The 19,733-nt window shown below is 39.1% G+C and overlaps 1 protein-coding gene across 2 annotated transcripts in view; it reads left to right on the top strand.

Moving 5' to 3' along the window:
• The window catches only part of ANKUB1 (ankyrin repeat and ubiquitin domain containing 1), a 554,771-nt gene that overhangs the window by 159,757 nt on the left and 375,281 nt on the right, over window positions 1–19,733 (top strand). Inside the window, exon 1 of one of the 2 annotated variants that reach the window (XM_044070600.1) lies at window positions 1,094–1,332. The exons of the other annotated variant lie outside the window; for it this stretch is intronic. Coding sequence (XP_043926535.1) covers window positions 1,243–1,332 — 90 coding nt within the window. The 5' untranslated portion in view covers window positions 1,094–1,242. Of the gene's footprint in view, window positions 1–1,093; window positions 1,333–19,733 lie in introns of those variants that run through there. 2 annotated transcript variants of the gene reach the window in all.

The raw sequence follows: 19,733 nt of genomic DNA on the forward strand, positions 1-19,733 counted from the left end.
GTGTACCTACCATAAATGTAGATGTTCAAGTGTATTCCCTGTTGCAGTCCAGGTTACCCACCCACCATCCCCCTTTTCTTTGCTGGGTCTTATCTGCACTTCTCTATCCTATACAACCTATTTGGTGTATTTGCTTGTAGATGAAGGAAATGTTATTTTTGTGCATGCATTTTTACTGGCATATTTTTCAGCCTACCAATTTGGGGGCACCTGACATCTGGGGCAAGAAAAACTGAAAAAAATGGCGTCGGCTGCATCTTTTATACCCCTGGCGCACTGATGTCAGGGAAGAGGCAACAGCAACTGACGCTGGACCTAGACTTTGGAATTCTGGCCAACTGAGGGTAGCCTGCCAGCAGGATAATCCAAGAGTAATGGCTGCAACAGTGAATACAGTCGAACATCTACATTTATGGTAGGTACACAACTGTACTTTCCTGGGTCACCTTTCAAAATAGGCTCTTGGGCCTTGTGGGCCTATATTGTTAACAAGTATATAAAATAAGAAATCCTTCACAAATCTGCCATAACCCGGCACAGTATTTAACTGCTGGAAAAGTAAGTGCCAGACTGTGTGGGTCACAGAAATATGCCAATAAATAATGATTTTTGATGGGAACTGCAAATAGGAATAAAGTAGAATAATGTAACTGAAATCAGTTGAAATCTTGCAGAATCATTTCCAGAGAAGAAACGATCATCCCATAACTGCAGATTTCTCAGTATTGATACTAGTGCTCTGTAATAATCACAAGCTACACACTTGGAAGAGAACAGAGATCCGGTAGTTTGCATTTCATAAAGCACAGCCAGAAGGTTTCCATGGAGTTGCCCCTGTCACTTATGTTAGTATGTAGTATCAATGCTTCATTCTGACAAAACCAATTGTCATAAATATTGTTATCAATGCCTTTATATTTACATATTTAGAGCAAGTTCACACTTGCTGTAATCAATCTGCAGTCTATTTTCTGCCTCACTGAATGCCAGGGGTGGGGATGTTTGCTTAATTATTCTGTGCTCAGAAACTATTAAGCTCAGCCAGAAGACTGCTGACTTCAATGTGTATGTGTGCCTGCACTTGGCAGAGCTGTGTGCGTTAGCTTTATTGTATTCTTATCTGTTTGCCTTCCCTTTGCTCTGTGGACTGCTTGGTAATCAGTTGTGAATGTTCAGGCAATGGAAATAATATTTTTCTAGGACATCTTCTGTAGTCGTCTGCATCAAAAATCTTTCACAAGAATGAGAATTTTCATAGCATTTGAAGGTTTATGTGAAGCATTCGAGGTCCAATGGAACCAAAATGTATATGCTCTGAAACAGGCAGTAAAGGTAAAAAGAAAAAAAATTGGCAGCCACTGAACACATATTTATCTCCAAATGTTATATAGCATGCTAGGATACTGGCAAGATGTAAGTGAAACTATGGTTTACTACGTTATTTGGGTTTCAGATATAAAAACTGTAAATTTTGGGAAAATGTGTCTGTTAAGCCTTTTTTTCACGTTGACTCTAGTTTCAGGATTTTTAAGAGAACTGTTTACATTACTTAACTACTAGAAACTGATAGCAGCATAATACTTAAAAATCTCTATACAGTGATTAGATTAAGCGCAGGAAGGAATTGTGTAATCTAAAGTTTTTTTCATGTAGATTTTACTTTTGGTATTTTTAATAGCAACTTTTATATTACTTAACTGCTGGAAATTTATAGCAACATAGTATTCAATAGTGTACAAAATGGCAAAAACAGAGTTTAGGAAATTTGTAAAATATAAGGAATCTGCACTGCAAATGAGACATTCATGAGTAGTTTATTCCCATAGGGATCATGGCTCCGAAAACATTGCCTGTGCTGTTGCATCTTGCCTCTTCTCTGATATTCCTAGTAAGTTTATAATGTGGTATTTCTGAAAAGTTCTGTTTAAACATAAGGTGCTTTTTGTGTATAACACACAGGCCAGCCATGTTTTGTGTTTGATAGAGCAACTCATTCAATGCAGTGAAGAAAACTTATAATCTACAAAGGGCAGTTCTATAAGTCCTGTTCAGTGTGTTGCATCAGAGTTTTACTGTAAAGGGATTAATTACAAGGTAAGGATTTACTCAAAGGTATTTTTCTCCTGAATGAACTCTGATAATCTATACCTCTGTTATTACATAGCCAACTACAGAGACATACAATAATTAAAAAAAATGAAAATAAGAGAATAGGAAATATATTTTTTAATTGTTGTGCACAAATTGCTCCCGTTTTTAATCTCCTGTCCATGACAAGAACTCCACCTGTTGAATAGCTTAAGACATGCCACAAAGATAGTGAAAATACTGTGTTTTCATGGATTTATTGCTATTGTGTTTTATTTCTTCTAAACAACAAGAACATATGTCCTTATGTTCTCTCTCTTTTACTTATGGGTATGTTTTCAGAATAGTTATAAAAGAGTTGCCCTACCACATCCCTATTTCTTCTCTGAACAGATGTAAATTCCAACCTTTCTAACCAATTTGCATCCATCCTGAAGGCTTTATCTTTTGTGTTTTTCCTTTATATCTCGAAACAGCTGCTTATGTGGACCCCCCTGGATCTGACTGCTACCACTCTTTGGGAAAACATATCTGTCTCTTTCTTCCATTATCCCATTACCTTTAACATGCACTTCCTCCTGTAATATGTTCATAACTGACTAATACTATAGAGGTAGTTATTAGCTGTCTTGCTGTGATATTTTCTTTGCAGCTTTCAGCAATACAGTCAAGAAATGATGCTCTGTTTTAAAATACACAGATGAAAAGAGCTGTTTTCCTTGCAAGTCTCCAGGAACCATAACCATCCATACTCAAAAGCACTTTTCAGTAAGACTTCAGCATGCACCCAATCCATTTCTGCACCATCTTACAACCATACAAAGAAAAAAACATCGACTACTTGACATAAAGGAACAACCTACAGAATGCAAGGTTTGTATTAATTCTCTTTCCAAATACAGCTTTTCTCAGGATCAGTTTTGCATTCATTTACGTAAAGATCTCTCTAGATTAAAATAGTTTTCCTTCCAAATTAGTTCAGTTTACTTAGATATGTACTGCAAAGTATTCTTTACTGTAACAAAGACCAGCTTTATCTTTCCATCACCGCTTACCAGCACTGAATGAAATTCCTATCATACAATTTCCCAGACGTAACTTATTCCTTAACTCTGTGTATTAGTTTTGTAATAGTTCTTTCAGAATACACTGTACTACTTTACTTCTCTCATTTCTTTTTTTTTTGTCGTATTCTCTCGTTCATTTTGTCATTTCCTATTTCTCTACTGTTCTGTTATTATTCTTCTCAATCTCCTGTCATCTTTTCAGACTGTGTATCACTAGCTTGACCTTTATCCCCGGTTACTATCTTGAGTGTCCCACTCCCAACCACTGCAGGTTTGTATACTCCTTCATCCTACCTTTGCATACCCTTATTTCCTGTAGAGTCCTAGCTTTGCTGGGAACGTGTGCTTTCATTAATCGCTGTTTGTCTGACTGACAAGAAACTTTTAGCTAACATGACGAGTTGCACTTTGTGTACTGTTATGCAACAGTGGAGTTGGTATATATAACCTAGGGGAGGTATGTGGGTTTCCTTCCACAAGGGGGTGCATTGGAGCTTGCTCACCCCCCAAAAAGCTTTAGTTTCAACACTTTTTTGCTGTTTTGTCTGTTGGAGAAATAGCCTTTAGTAAATAATAATGAAATGGTTTTGGCAGTGCTTAGCAGGTGGACAGATGATCATACAGAAAGGTCACATGCTGTAGTAGTGTGTGAAGCCTGCTCATATATGCAGGCATTAGTGGTCCTACCTCACCCACTTCACCTTGACCTATGTCTGACTCTCATTGATGTTATTCTCCTGGCCTTGCTCATATCATGTTCTGCCTCACTGTGCAGCCTTCAGTGTGCCTTTTCTTATCACTTCCCTTTCCTCTACAAACCTTAGCTGACACCACTGTTGACATCTCTTTTCTGTCAAATACTGGCACCATTACACTTCTTTCTGTGCTCTTATCTGGTCTGCCTTCTAATTCATGTCTCCTTTCTCTCATTACTAGCTTCAGGTTCACTTATTAGTTATCCATGTTATCTTCTTCGGTAGTACTGAAGATATTCAATGGTATGGTCATTGAAAATGCATATATAAAAACACTGTCTGTCATCATTCATCAATAGAAACTGAAAAAAGTCAGAAAAATTCATTTTTGTCAGAAATCTGCAATCTTAGAATTTGTCATATAATTTAGGGTGGTGAAAGGACTTGTTCCCCTCAGTAGAACATTACTTGATTACATTTTGAAGAAATATTGGTTCAGTAGATGTCTGCGGTGATGGTGCTGTGGTAGCGTTGTCACCTCGCAGTAAGACGCTGTCTGGTTCAATTCTCAGCTAGAGCATCTTCTGCGTGGAGACATGCGTGAATGGGCGTACCTTCATATAAGGTTGTGCGTCAGGCCTGGCAAGCCGGTACGTAAAAATCAACTGCCAATCATTAGCGGACCGGAGTTCCGCTGTGGCAAGCCCTAACTGGGAAAAGCCGAAAGACACAAACAAACATTGGTTCAGTAGATCAGCTTAGATGATTCAGTCATGAATACTATATAAGATCTAAAATTATTTTTTAGTTGTAAGACTTTTCTTGCTAACTTTAATGTTGCTGTATTGTATTTTAATAGTTGATCATTCTGTGTCCATTTTTTAATTATAATAATTACCATGTTTTGTTTGCCTTTTCTGCCCAGGAAGTTTTAGTATGTATTTTATTTATTTATTTACATTTGTTTACCAGGAAATTCCGACTGGACGCAGGTCCTTTTTCAGCGGATGCCTGGGGAGAAAAGCTCCACATCATGCACATGATAGAGATACAACGTTGCAGCAATAGTAAACAACATTACAGGTTGTTGGCTTTAATACAATAACAAGATATTCATTATCAACAGTATATACAGTAAATGTTGCAAGTTAAGATAGTTTCTTGTCATTTATAATATTATTAAGAAACTTGTCAGACAAGATGTTAAAGTATGTAAAGACAACTAGCTATTTCTGTGGTTAGTAGTGGCGGTAGTATAATTGGGTTAAGAGTCTAGGTGGGGGGGGTAAGGGGGGGGTGTTAGTCTGGATTAGAACAAGGACAAAGCCAGTGCAAATTTAAGTGGAATTTGAGTGCAGTCTTGAAAAGGCTGCTGGAAGGTAGAGTAGTTATAGAGGGAGGAAGATTGTTCCAAAGTTTAGATATGGTACATGAAAATATGGCTTCTCCTGCTGAGTTTTTGGGTTTGATAACAGTGAGTTGATTTTTGTTGCTTGATCTTAGGGGTCTAGTGGGGTGATAGGGATGGAGAAGGGTTTGAAGGGAAGGGATGTTAAGGGGGTGGTTAATAAGTTTAAGAGCGAGGGTGAGTTGATTAAAGTGAAGGAGTTGTGGGAGTTTGAGCCAGTTTAGTTCTTTAAGGGAGATACAGTGATGGCTGCAGTAGGAGGTTCCAGTGGCAAATTTAGCAATTTTGTTGTAACAAGCATCCAGCTTGTGTAGGTCTGTCTGTCTAAGGTTGGTAAGTATGGCGATGCATAGAGTAGGGTGGAGATTAGCTGTAATTGGCTATGGAGATTCTAGCCGTCTTGGTTAGGAATTGGCAGCTTCGATATAATGCACCAAGTTTCTTGTGAACTTTTTTTATTGTGAGAGATATGTGGGTGTCAAATCTAAGTTTGTTGTCAATTTCCACACCAAGTAATTTTGTGTGTTCTGATGGAGAGATGATGGTATTGTCTTTGCAAGAATATTGAAGTGGGGGGTGTTTTGGGTGGATTTAGAAGGTTGGAACAGGAGAAGTTTTGTCTTACTTAGGTTGAGTAGGAGCTAAGCATTCTACAGAAGAGAAGGATTCCTGTGTGATTTGTGATGTACAGACAGAAACGTTGAAACTGAACATTTTATTCCATCTTGTGAATTCCTGGCTATCTGTGTCACAGTAGGGTTTCCTTTGCCTCTATTTCTGTAGTAACAGGTTAAAGAAAAACAAATCTGTTCTAAAATCTTTCATGTGTCCTTTACTCGTAGCACCTGTATACAGCATCAGAAGTCTGGATACAACATCGTAGATACAGTATGAATAATCTAATGCCAACATTTTAAATCAAGGGATTCTAACACCGATTATATTAGTAATGTAAACAATAAATTTCAGTAACTTTTAATGTGTATGTTTTTTTTTTTTTTTTTTGAGGGGAGTGCTTTGCTCCCCCATATATAATCATTCTTATCTCCGAGGCACCATACAACTCAGATATTTAGTCTCAAAATGTTCTCATTCAGAATTTCAAAACTCTAATAAGCAAACATTTCTCTACTACTTGAAACATCAGTGTTTTATTAAAACAACAACTAAGCCATCAGTTTTACTTTGGTAACATCGCCTCTCAGTTTTCAGTTACTCTAGCTCTGTAACCCAGTAGTTGATATATTTTTATTCCTGCTGTCTTATATTGCTCATTGTCACTTAAGGTTGTTATTTCCGTTTTTACAACAGGGTTATTTTAACTTCACCAGCATGTTATCTCTCAGCAGGGGCAAACTTCAGACAGATCTTCTAAACTACTGTTTAATTTGTTCTGCAGTATTTTCCAAGAAGTTGTTTAAAGCAAGAAACTGCAGATACAAATGTGCAGCCATCTGCTGGGTGATTGAAATAATGTGTGTGTGTGTGTGTGTGTGTGTGTGTGTGTGTGTGTGTGTGTGTGTGTGTGTGTGTGTGTTGAGTTGAGGAAAGCAGCATAACTTGGACCTATCAGTTCTTAAAGGTGAATCCTGCATAGCATTGCATCCTCCCATATAAACATCAATTAAAGGTCTCATCCATTCCACTCAGTGTTTTCACTATATCCTAAACAATTGTACCTTAAATGGCACTGGCAGTGAGACGTTTCTCATTGTCATTTCCTTAAGTAGACGACGGTGATAACAGTGTCCTCTATATTCCACAAACTACATTGTTTCATTATACGAGTAGCACAAATAAAACCTAGCCAGCCCTTTGCTACAACGAGAGAATTTCCATCTACACCACAAGAGCTAAGACTTTGCTTACTGGCTGTTCAGCACCTCTCCTCCACCAAGTGGCAGTGGATCATATATTGTTATCAGATTTTGACTCAGATATAGGTCACGAGTTGTTCATAATACAGTAGAGTCACTTATCTGAACTAATTGGGACCAAGGGTAGTTTGGATAATCAAACTGTTCGGATAATCAAACATACATTGAACTGGATAAAAAACTTCTAAAATCTTGTTTTTTCTACACTCAGGGAATACACTTTTCAACAATTCAGCAAGTTCAATGGACAATAAAGAATATTTTTCACACACAAGCAGGCTACAAGTTCAAAAAACCTATTACCTATTCAGACTTTACGATTTTTCTTTCACAAAAACGTTGGAATACTGGGTTCAGATAACTGATTTTTTGGATAATCGACTCTGTACTGTACATGGCTTATGAAAAATAAATGGACTATATAAAGATCCTCAACAAAAGGAGCAAGCAAACGTGACTGTGTTTTACACCCTTTATATGTAAGGCTCAGGGAATGCTGGGCATAAAGCAAAAAACTCTTCCTCCTTATCACTGTCTGAACATCTGAACACACTGACTGTCAGTCTCTCTATCACCTTATAAACTTTCCACTCTGTGTCTATGTGTCTTCTAGGCTGCATAGAACTAAAAGAAAGAAAGAAATTATTAGATTTTACAGTTCCAGTACTCACTGATGGAAAGTCCGAAAAGTGCAAATAACAGCTGTACTACAGAAACTTGGAGGTAAAAAAAACAAAAAAACACAGAGTCCCAAAAATCGCAAAAGTTGAAGAGCTAAACTATATTTTGACAAACTCTTCCATAACAAAACGCTTACCCTGAGGTGCTGTGGCTTCAATGCAGCTATATTTAGTTAGAATGTGTTGTCACAAAAATCTTCTACAGTAGCTGACAGTTAATGTTTTTTTTTCCTTTTTTTTGGGGGGGGGGTGAATTTGTTTTCATATTTGATAATCTGATTTCAGCATCTCAGTATGAACGTTTGGTGTTTTGGTAATTTTTTTTTTAACTTCTTGCATTCCTCCCCAAATGACTTTCTTATTAACAGATTATGCAGCATCCTACTGCAAAGGTTGCACCCAGTTGCACACTGCCCACCACATTCTCCCAGTCTGGGATAACAGCAGGTGCCCTGTCTGGCCAGTGGCCAGTTTCCTTTCCCTAAAATAGATAAACCTGCCATCAGGTGCAGAACTCGAGTGGTTTGAAAAAATGTGTGTGTGTGTGTGTGTGTGTGTGTATGTATATATATATATATATATATATATGTGTGTGTGTGTGTGTGTGTGTGTATATATCTATATATCTATATATATATATATATATATATGACAATGGTTGTAGCTAATGGCCAGCTCTGGAGGAAATTCCATCTTCCCTTCTTTCATTTTGTCCTTCTGTACAGAATCAGGGTAAACATTTGTCAAACTATGGATCCCATGAAACAACATTTTTCTTATATCTCAAGAGGAAAAGAGTCTAGGAAGATGAACCAGATTCTTGTCTCCCCTGCACATAAGATGTTATGGGATCCAGAAGGAAAGGCAAGCAAGCAATTTCAAACTAAATTGCTGGTTGTAGAAGACTTTTGTTGCAATTCTGTAGTTGAGTAAAGCCAGTTAACAATTAGGCCTTATTCCTTGAGGTGGTACTCCTGACTTTATGGATTTCTTTCAGAGAGTTTAATAGCTGCCACTTGGACTGCAGTCAAACATATTTAGCAAGCTATACAAAACTTGAAATGCATTTCTGATTTCAGGGGTAGTTTTGCTAGAGTGGTGATCCAAGGCATACCTCTCAACCTCTTAATGCAAGAAATCTAGACCAAGCCTAAAATAATGGAGGGACAAAGACCCCAAAAGAGGGACAAATTTTAAATATTGCTCTTATAAACTTAGAAAGCTGCTAGAATAACAGAGTTTGTGTTAGCATGCATTTTCCGAAGGATATTTTATTTATTTATTTATTTTACATTTGTTGACTGGGCTAGTCTAACTGGATATATGTCCATTTTCAGTAGAGGCCCAAGGAGAAAAGCTCTGAGACAAAAATTTTATACATACATAGAGTCCATAAAAACAGAGGTAAAACACAAACAAATTACATAACTATAGCAACAGCTTAGCAAAAACTTTTAAAAATCAGTTTTCGGTTACACATAGGAGACAGATTGTTATATTACAGTTGTATTAAGAAAGAAAATAACAAACAACATTTACTGATATGAAGTCTGAAACTCATACATGTCATTATCTGGTCATTATTTAGTGATTTCAATCCTCTATGATTTGCCAAAAAAACACAGATTTTATGAGGAACAGACCAAATATTTGAGGCAATAATTTGGACATTCTACGAAAATCTGTACAGTTGAGAGGTATGAGTAGTGGGGCCTCATTATGACCATTGGATTCATCACTTGTTTTCTCTGCAAACAAACTGAAAACTGTAAAGACACAAATGGTGAAAAGTGAGGTGCTTGCTATAACAAGAAGTGCCTGAATTATCCATGTTTTCGTAGCTTAAATACCCTCTACAACCCTCTTGATTATTGTCCTGTTTGTCTTTCTTAACTATTTTATGCTGTTAGTTCTGGTGTTATATTGAGGCATGAATCTATTTGTGTGGTGGGGGATTTCATGGTGAATATAACCTTTTACAACCTTATATAGCCAAGTGAACAGCTGAATGGCCATTTTTGTGAGATGTTATATAAAGGCAGAAGTCACAGTCCTGCTTTGGATGACTGTTTGCACTCTGTACTTGTGTCAGGATATTTTGGAGAGGCCTGGTGTCACCTCCAGCAAAAATGTATGGTGATTGCTTTCTGAATGGCAACTTTTCAATTTGCCATTCATAGCTAGGATAAGTGGCCAAGTGGAATAAATTATCTACAGCCTGTTCCTTAACTGGACCAAGGGCGATTGTGCATGGACTAGTTGTGTCATTCTTTGACATGTTATCATTGAACTAAGTTGACACAGCTGTTTGGCTCCAAGATCTGAAGTTCACTCTGACACAAGAAATTGACTATGCCTTTGTGAAGCAGGTAACCTAATGCTCAAAGCAGGATTCTACTTACCATTATGCAGGATGAAAATATCAGTCACATCTGTCTGTCGGAGGAGAGCTATTACACAAAAAAGTTGAAGATAAAAACAAATATACTTTAGTCACCAACTGTCAATGGTGATGAAATGACACAGTTGTACATTTTCAATGCCACAGTACAATATTTTACATCTGTGATTCAAAAGCATCTTTCCAGCAACATTTGAACAATGTTACTACTTTTGTTTTTGACCTGTGGTCACAATATGAGTATGCTAAAAATGTTTTCAGTGACTTGTAAACCGTCACGCATGAGCTAACATACTTTTACAAATGCAGTTTCTTAACATTGATAATACTTGATATTATGTCGTTACACATCTAACATTTTTTGCACAAGAGCTTAATTATAACCCTATGTTTAATACTGGTAACGCTTTCTTTGCTTCTGTGACCTGGTTTCCCACATGCTGTATGATCATATATTTCACTGTGTTCTTCACCAAAAATACATAATTCAAAATATTTAGCAATAAACTTGGCTGCCAAATATCAAGCAGCTTCATGTCTGTCATACTCACGTCCACATTCATCTACACCCCCTGTACTTTTGAGCTAATTTTTTTTTTTTTTACCTTTTGAGTAATAGCAAGCTTTTCAGTCATCTCATGTGTCCAGTGTAAGAGTTGTAACACTTTGCAACTAGTCTCCACACCAATCCAGTGGCCTTGATATGACCTTAATCTTTAATCCTATTTATTAAGGTGTTTATTACTAAGCACCATACAACATAAAATGAACAGGATGTATACAGGACATCACACTGACCTGACATTTAGTCATGGTTTCCATAATAAAGCCTGAGAGCTAATTTAGCTAGTTTAGCACAGACCTCCTAGCAGAAATGCACCTACTAACTTTTATTCCAATTCCAAAGCTACTTTCATCTTTTACTCTTTTGTGTTCATCTCCATTTTGTCTCCTACTAAATTCAGTTTAACAGAAGTGTAGCTCTTTGGTTTATGCTCGGTCTGTTGCAGGTACACTGGAGATTCCATACTTGAGCCCTGAAGCATGTCTCTAGACCCCCAAAGAAGATGCTTTTACCTCTGTTAAGATCCTTAGCTGCATGCCAGCTAGCCTTAATGTTCTACTCATCTTTACAGCCCTCTTGCTTTGTAGAACAATCTGCTAGAATTATGTCAGCTGGATATATATACTCTCTCAATACGTTTGTTACACTTTACACCCTTCACTCTGTGGCACTGACCTACTCTTGTCTCACCAAGTACTAAAAAGAAATCCATGCTAAGCACTATGTTCTTCTTCTCCTCCTCCATCTTCTCTGACTCATTCTCTTCTTCCTCTCCTTCTTCCATGTTCTTTATAATCTGTTCTCTTCCTAGCTTGACAGCTGCATCTTTCTTTTTGATGTCTTGAAACTGAGATCCAAGAAAAAGAAATATAACCTGCTCAAATTTATACTAACTCCATTTTAATCTTCTGCCTGTCCCCCTTCACATAGCCCATTATGTCTTTCCACTCCTTTTAGAAACATCTGTGCCTAAAGCAATGATATTGCTCCCCTTGATGCTCTCTGTTTTCTTGTCATATCAGACAAACATTATGGGATCGCAGTGTTCCTGCTCATGAAACACTGACCTCACTTACTTGTTTTTCATTATGGTCCTTTTCCTCCATGCTAACCCTAATCTTAACCCAGGAAGCCATCCTTTCAAATTATCTGCAGTCAGTGGTAATTAAAGTCAGTCTTCGGAACTCTTTGTCTCCAGAGATTTTTTATAATGCTCTACCTGTGAATCATGCTTAAGAGTCAGTCAACAACTACGTAAATTTCAGATCAGACTTTGCAGAAGAAGCAGGAACAGTTCCATTTGGTACGGTACTGCACTTCCTCCTACATTTTCTCTTGCAAAAATCCCATTTCAGTATATCATGAAGGCCCATTTTATAGGTTCATAGGTTCATACTAGGCTATCTGCCCTAGGGCATTTATAAGCCTAGCCAGAATGTGTTTGGCTTTCGCCACCCATTTTAAATTTATTTTGCTATGCCCTTTTTCGAGGTTAGTATACTGTGCCTCTGTCTAACAGTGACACAGAAGTGATACCCGGGGTAAACCTACGATCTCCCATCCACTCATCAAGATTCCTCTTGAAGAGAGTCATTGAGGGACTCTGCCTAACCTGGAATGGGATTTTATTCCAGAGTGAAGGGAGCCTCTGGGTTATGAATCTGTCCCTCCAGCATGTCCTATTTATTTCAGTGTTGAGGTTCAAGTCTCTCGAGCGCGTAGCTCGATGGGATTTGGATTTTCTGAGGTGCAGCATGTCCATTAATTCTGGGTTGGACATGGCTTTATACATCAGGCACAGATCGCCTCTGAACAGGTGGCATGCCACTGAGTAGAGCTGGAGTTTCTTTAACCGGGCAGCATATGGCATCTGTTTGAGCCCTTTGATCCTCTTGGTGAGGTACTTTTGGGGTCTTTCCAGTTGCTGCAGGTGTCTGGTAAGGTACATCCCAAAAGGGGCATTGTACTCAATTATGGGCCTGATGAGGGATGAGTAAAGAGGCACGATGACCTACCCTGATCTAGATGTGAATCCCTTCATGATTAGGTGGCTATATAAAATGTTTTTCTAACCACTTTGGCCACGTGGTTGTCAAATGAGAGATTGCTATCAACTTGGGTCCCCAGGTCCCTAATTACTTCTTCTGTATTTAATGGATTACCACCTGTGTGGTAATTTGTGGGCACTTTGTTTTTGCCAAAGGGGATGACTATACACTTTTTGGCATTTAGCTTGAGGCCATGGCTCTGGCACCAGTTGTCTGTTTCTATGAGGCCCTTTTGGAGGATGCTTATGTCGGCTGGAGAGTCGATTATGGCGCCCAGTTTGCAGTCATCTGCGAACTTGGTCAGCCACAGTCCTTCCGTGTTGGCCTGTACCTCCGAGAAATATATACCGAAGAAGAGAGGTCCCAGGACTGAGCCTTGTGGGACACCACTTGTAACTGGTTTGAGTCTGACATGGCTCCAGCAATTCTAACCATGTGGGTTCTGTCCTTGAGCCAGTTTGCAATCCATCTAGTGACATAGGGGTTTATATTTAAGCTGGTGAGCTTATCTATAACGCCCGAGTGGGGTATTGTATCGAAGGCTTTTGCGAGGTCCAGGTAGGCTGTGTGGACCACCTTCCCCTCGTCAATGGCCTTGGTGACTGTTTCAAAGAAATCAACCAGGTTTAAGAGGCAGGATCTGCCCTTAACAAAGCCGAACTGGGTAGGATCCAGTGTCTGTAGGTCCCCAATATCTTTATTTATGAGGCCCATGATGATCCTTTCCATAGCTTTGCAGACCAAGCTAGTCAGGCTTATGGGGCGATAGTTTCCAAGATCCATTGAGGCACCACCTTTATGGAGAGGGACCACCGTTGCTGTACGCCACTCTTTGGGCACATATCCTGTAGTAAGGCTGAGATTAAACAGTAGTTTTATGTTTGGGTTTAGCTCTTCTTGGAGTTCATGTAGGACGCAGCCCGGGACACCGTCTGGTCCCATTGATGCTGTGTTTTTTGCTTTGGAGAGGGCGGCTCTTACCTGAGCATCTGAGATGTCAGGGGGGCAGCACTCTGCTCGGATAGATATTTGCCCTTTTGGTGGGGAGGGGGGGGGGAGTTTGCGCTGAACCTGTCAGCTAGGATGTTGGCAATGTCTGTGGGTTCGGTGTATTTTTTGTTATTTTGGACTAATTCTGAGCATATCTGGGAATTACCACCCAGGTGCCTAACATAACTAAAGAAAGCCTTGTGATTATCCTTAGTGTCCTGTGCAATTTTTCTAAGCTGGTCTTAGACAATTTTATGAGTGCCCGTAGTTTTTTGCTAATACTGATCAGTGATGCCTTCCCTTTTTGGGATTTTGCTCTATCATTTAGTAGCTTCCTCCTTCTATTGTATAGTTTGTTTATGGCTGGGGTCCACCAGACAGGACGTCTGCCTTTGGAGGATTGGGTCTTGGTTTTATTTGGGATCGCATGATCCATGCATTCCTGAAGGTGTTCATAGAATGCATTTATAAAGGATTCTGCGGTCTGGGCCGTATTTTCCACAGGCCCAGGGGCTTTGAAGGATTCCACCTCTACATCTGTGTAGATTTTCCTTTGCTGTCTAGTTACTAAGAGAGTAATGCTACGTGTTTCACAGATGAAGAGTTTATTATAAGTCAAACAAGCAGGGTGCTGTAATAGCAAAGATGCTGTGTTTTATTCTCCTGTCATACAATGATTCTTTACAGTTAAATAATCGTGTCTCATATAGAGGTGTGTCATACTTACGCATATGTTTAGATAAAGTTATTCCATGAAGGGATAATTGCCTTTTAGGAATCATATCAAAAGCACAGGTATACAGTACTTGTTCTATGAAATTCCATTTGTAATGGTGCCCTTCATACTTCAAACTCACAAACATTCACAAAAGAATCCAACAGTGCTATTTAAGGGCAACAGGTAACCAGTGTCAATGGATTCGCAGAGAGCTTGCTCACCTTTTTTTGATGTCAAGAATATCTCCACACAGGTGCTTTCTTTCTTGCGGCATAAGTGATGAGACATCAACCCATCTTCTTGAGTTTGTGATAATTTAGATGAATGTTAAAGATCCTATAACACTTTATAGGAAGTTGAGAGGCCTAATGGCACTAGCACAAACAGTCAGTCCAGATACTGGATCCTTCCCAGTTTAGCTTTGTCAAAGGAAGGCCATGTTTACTGAATATGGTGGAATTCTGTGAAAATGTCACTAAAGCAATGGACAAGGGGAAAACTGTGCATACTGCCTATCTAAATCTGGCTAAAGCAGATGATGCAATACCCCACTCAGACATTGTCAACAAACTTATGGAACTAGGTTTAAGCCCCTTTATGACATGATGGAAATAGAGAGCCATTTTCAAGCTCTCAGTGCATGTCACAGGTGCGGAAAAGTCTTTGGTATTGAACATAATCCTACCTTCACAAAGAATGATGCCAAGGAACAAGGAAAATATGACTTGATTTCAAGAACTGTCTCGATAACTGGTGTCATTCAAGGGGGATACAGTATGGGTCACTGTGAGATGAACTCTTGCATAGGCCTACTTGCTTTGCCAAGAACAGAGTACACTTCTCCCTCCAAGGATTTCACACACTGGCTAAAGCCTTTGCTACCCTCATAGTGCAATTTTAGGAAGAGTCCAGCTAATGAAGCTTCTAACCTAAAAAAATATAACAAACAAAGCACCAGACAATAGCAGGGTGGTACTGCTAATTGTTAGGAATCTAATGGATGGCACAGTGGTGCAGAGATTTTTGTTGTCACTCACAGCAAGAGGTTCCCCAGTTCGATTCTCAGCTGGGGTGCCTTCTGTGCAGAGTCTGCATGTCCTCCCTGCATTCGTGTGGGTTTCCTGCGGGTGCTCCGGTTTCCTCCCATATTACAAAGATATGCGTCTGGAGCATTTCTCCCTGGGTCTCCTCTGAAAATTGGTTTGTTCCAAGTCGGACTTTCCAGGTAAGCAAATGTTAACTAAATAAAATAAACAACAAACTGCATCACCTTGAAGCCCTCCTGCATTTGGATCGCATTCATGTGTGTATTATTACTGAAATCTGATTTAAGAGTGCAGAAAGTACCCACCTCTATATCAGGACTTTGTGCTTACCATGTTTGTGGACCCACTGGAAACTATGGCAAGGTATTCACAGTTTTTAAAGATCACATTACCTCAAAACAAAGTACCAGACACCCACAAACTGAAATTATTGAAATTCAACTCAGTCTAAATAAAAACAATTACCAGATCACCACGTTACACGACTCCCCAATGAGCCCTAAAAACCATGTCAATTTCTTAAATACACTAGATGAACTTCGTATAAACAAACACTCCATCATCCACGGAGATTTTCCTGCCATTGATAAACATGAAACCTACACTTCAAATGTAGGACATGCCCAAAAATGCCTCAATATCATCAACAAGAATTCCCTGCTTCAAATAGTCAAAAAATTCTTGACCTGCTCCTCAGAAATGTGGCAGCAATATGTACTATCCCACAGGTATACCCTTCTCCAATCCTGTATGACCACAAATTCATAATATTCTCTTTCAAAATCCCTAAATACTTTCTACAATTCTATGATGATATCGCTAAGTTCATCTAAAACTGTATCACCCAAAATGTTGTCACGGCTAGGTTTATGCAAATAAATTCTACACGCTCACCTAGAAAACTGTACAAGTCTGTCATTCTCTACTAAAACTAAACAAAAATGGAAAGGAAAGAGCAAACCAGCCTGGTGGTCCTCTTGCATAAATAAACAATACAGTAAGAGAAAAAGCTGATTAGAATATGCAAAACTAAAGACCCACAAGTCAGGGTTAAAATCAAAAGGGTATTCGAAGTACTAAAAAACCCCATCAGGAAAACTAAGGCTTCCCATGAACTTAAGCCAGTATGAGAAGCTTAGTGTAATTACAGCTCCTTGTTTACCTACATCAGGAAGTCAAAAAGTGACACGCAGCAGTACCCTGAACTCAGTCATAGTGGCACTAGCTCTTCTGATCCACAGGATATTGCAGATAAACTGGCAAACAAACTTGGTGCTAACTTTACCCCAGCACCTTAGAGACATCTTTACCAAACCCACATATACGTAAGGGCCTAAAACCCCTATCATCACAAAAAACACTTGTTAAAAGTACAAAACAAAAATATGTCCTCTATGGGACCTGATAACATAGCAGTCTGACTGCTGATTTGCACTAAACATGTACTAGTGGACCTGCTCCTAAAACTTTTCAACCTGAGCTTAACCACTCCATATGTCTCTGTGTCCTCCACAGACCCCACACATTACAAACCAATCAGCCTGATGAGCATCTGCAAGGCCATAGAATGGGTCATAATAGACCTAATAAACTATGGCATTAGAAGATTGGATAAGACTTGATCCCCAGCAGTTTGGCTTTGTTAAGGGTAGATCCTGTCTAATGAATATGGTACATTTTTTGGAGAGTAACACAAGCTGTGGACAGTGGTCACTCAATTCATAGAGAATACCTTGCCCTTTACAAAACATTTGATACTATACCACATGCCAACATTATTGAAAAGCTAAATGCACTCCAAACTGATCCCTATGTAGGAGGATGGATATCAAAGTGACTGAGGGCCAAAACCCACATTGTGATGGAGGCAGACATGTCCTCAGGGAACATGAAGATAACCAGTGGGCTACCACACAGTTCCACAATGGCACCTTTGGCATTTGGCAAATACTTCTCTGATCTCTAAATCAAAAATCAGAAACTGTGGGTAACCAAGCTTGCAGATGATTGTAAACTGGGCATTATACTTGATTCCCCTTCTGATACACAGAAGGTACAAAATGAGTTTACACATGTTAATTGCTGGAGCACTGAAAATTGGCTAAATCTAAATGTTAAAAAATGCAATAGTATTGCATTTAGCAAGCAAATCCACCCAGCGTATAGTATAGAAAACAGCACACTCTGTGATGAAGATGTGGTGTGACACCTTGGAGCATGAGAAGATAACTTCCTCTCACCATGATGAAGATGTGGTGTGAGACCTTGGAGCATGAGTAGATAACTTCCTCTCACCGTGATGAAGATGTGGTGAGAGACCTTGGAGCATGAGTAGATAACTTCCTCTCACCGTGATGAAGATGTGGTGTGACACCTTGGAGCATGAGTAGATAACTTCCTCTCACCGTGATGAAGATGTGGTGTGAGACCTTGGAGCATGAGTAGATAACTTCCTCTCACCATGATGAAGATGTGGTGAGAGACCTTGGAGCATGAGTAGATAACTTCCTCTCTCTCTCCTTTGACCGTCATGTTGCAACAGTGGTTAGAAAATCCTGCTGTCTGACTCAGCTGATCACAAAGTGTGTTTTGTCTATGTGCAAAGAAGTCTTGACCTCTCTATATTCTGCACTGATCAGGCCTATCACAGAACACAATGCCTCCTTTGGGATGTATTTTACTAAATACATCAAGTAATTAGAGAGACTGCAAAGTTTCCTGACAAAAAAATCATGGGCTATAGGGACCCAATCTATCAAGAAAGACTGGAGGCCTTGCCAAAAATAGGGCTAAAGTGACCCAGTCTATCAAAAAAGACTGGAGGTCTTGCCACTGCATTCAGAGTCCTATAGACTCCACAGAAGTAAGTTTTAAACACTAGAATTAGAGATCTAAACCTACTTCAGCAAAATAAACAAATCATAGTGGAGAGATAGAGTTGTCAAGCAATGGCTACCCCTTCTTTGGAATAAACTTCCTCTCCAGATCAAGCGATATGAGACACTATCTTACTTTAAGAAAGAATTAGACAGTTATATGGCTATTCAGAAATTCACCCCATGTATGACTGGCCTATTACGCCAAGAAAAAGGAAGTAAGGTCTAATGGTAGGTACTGGCAAGTTGTAAATGGCCAGATGAACCAGCTGCCTTTCGCATCCTATGACTGTATGGTTTATATATATATATATATATATATATATATATATATATATATATATATATATATATATATTTTAGTGGTGGATTGAAGCCCCGCAAGCTACAGTGACCCATTTGGGAATTTACTCAAATGGCATGAATGTTTTTCCTTCCATTTCTTTCATTTTACTGCATAAACTGCATAAACCACATGTATTACAAATTATTGGCTTGCACTGGATATGCAAAGGTTGCATTTATAAATTAAATCATGCCTTTACTGAAATAAACTTGTCATATCATTCTACAAGCTTGATAACTCTCTGAAATGCTTTCAGACATATAACAATTCTTGTACTTAAATGACACACCTTCAATAGTTTGTTGAAGTTCAATAACTCATTTCTTATCAGTCTCATTTATACCAAGTGTACATGCCTTCCTTGCCTCTGCCTCTAGCCTTGCTTTTAATGATCTTCCTTATGACATCCTTGCCTCTGTGGTGCTGCAGCCCTACTTAGATTTAGTCTCCTCTCTCTCTCTAATCTGAGAAGTTCTTCTCTTGGACAGGAATTTGCCTGGGTATCAGTCTACCAGCTGTATAACTCTCTTAGACAAGGTCGTGTAGGGTAACAGTCACCCACGTGTATAGCTCTCTTAGACAAGACCATCTCCTGCCTTTATAGCTCTCTTAGACAAGCCCATGTTGGGAATTAGTCTCCCACCTGTATAACTTTATTCAGCAGGCTCTTGTATGTGTATCGGACTCCTGATTGCATTGTTCCATTGGAGCAGATCCTTACCTACATCCCTCTGTAATCCATCTATAGTGAGAGGTAAATGTATCTGTTGTTTCCATCTTCCATTCTCTTTTATAGAAGTACTCCCCCTAGGGTGACTTGGCCTCTACTGGCCATCTCACAACACGACAGATCTTCCAGCTCTTGCTGTCTCACCATAAGGACCATTTTACTGAATGGCAGGTAAGCAGGTACTCACTATATATATTT

The sequence above is a fragment of the Protopterus annectens genome, chromosome 4.part1 (genome assembly GCF_019279795.1).
Source record: "Protopterus annectens isolate FY-2018-M chromosome 4.part1, PAN1.0, whole genome shotgun sequence".
Classification (NCBI taxonomy): Eukaryota; Metazoa; Chordata; order Ceratodontiformes; family Protopteridae; genus Protopterus; species Protopterus annectens.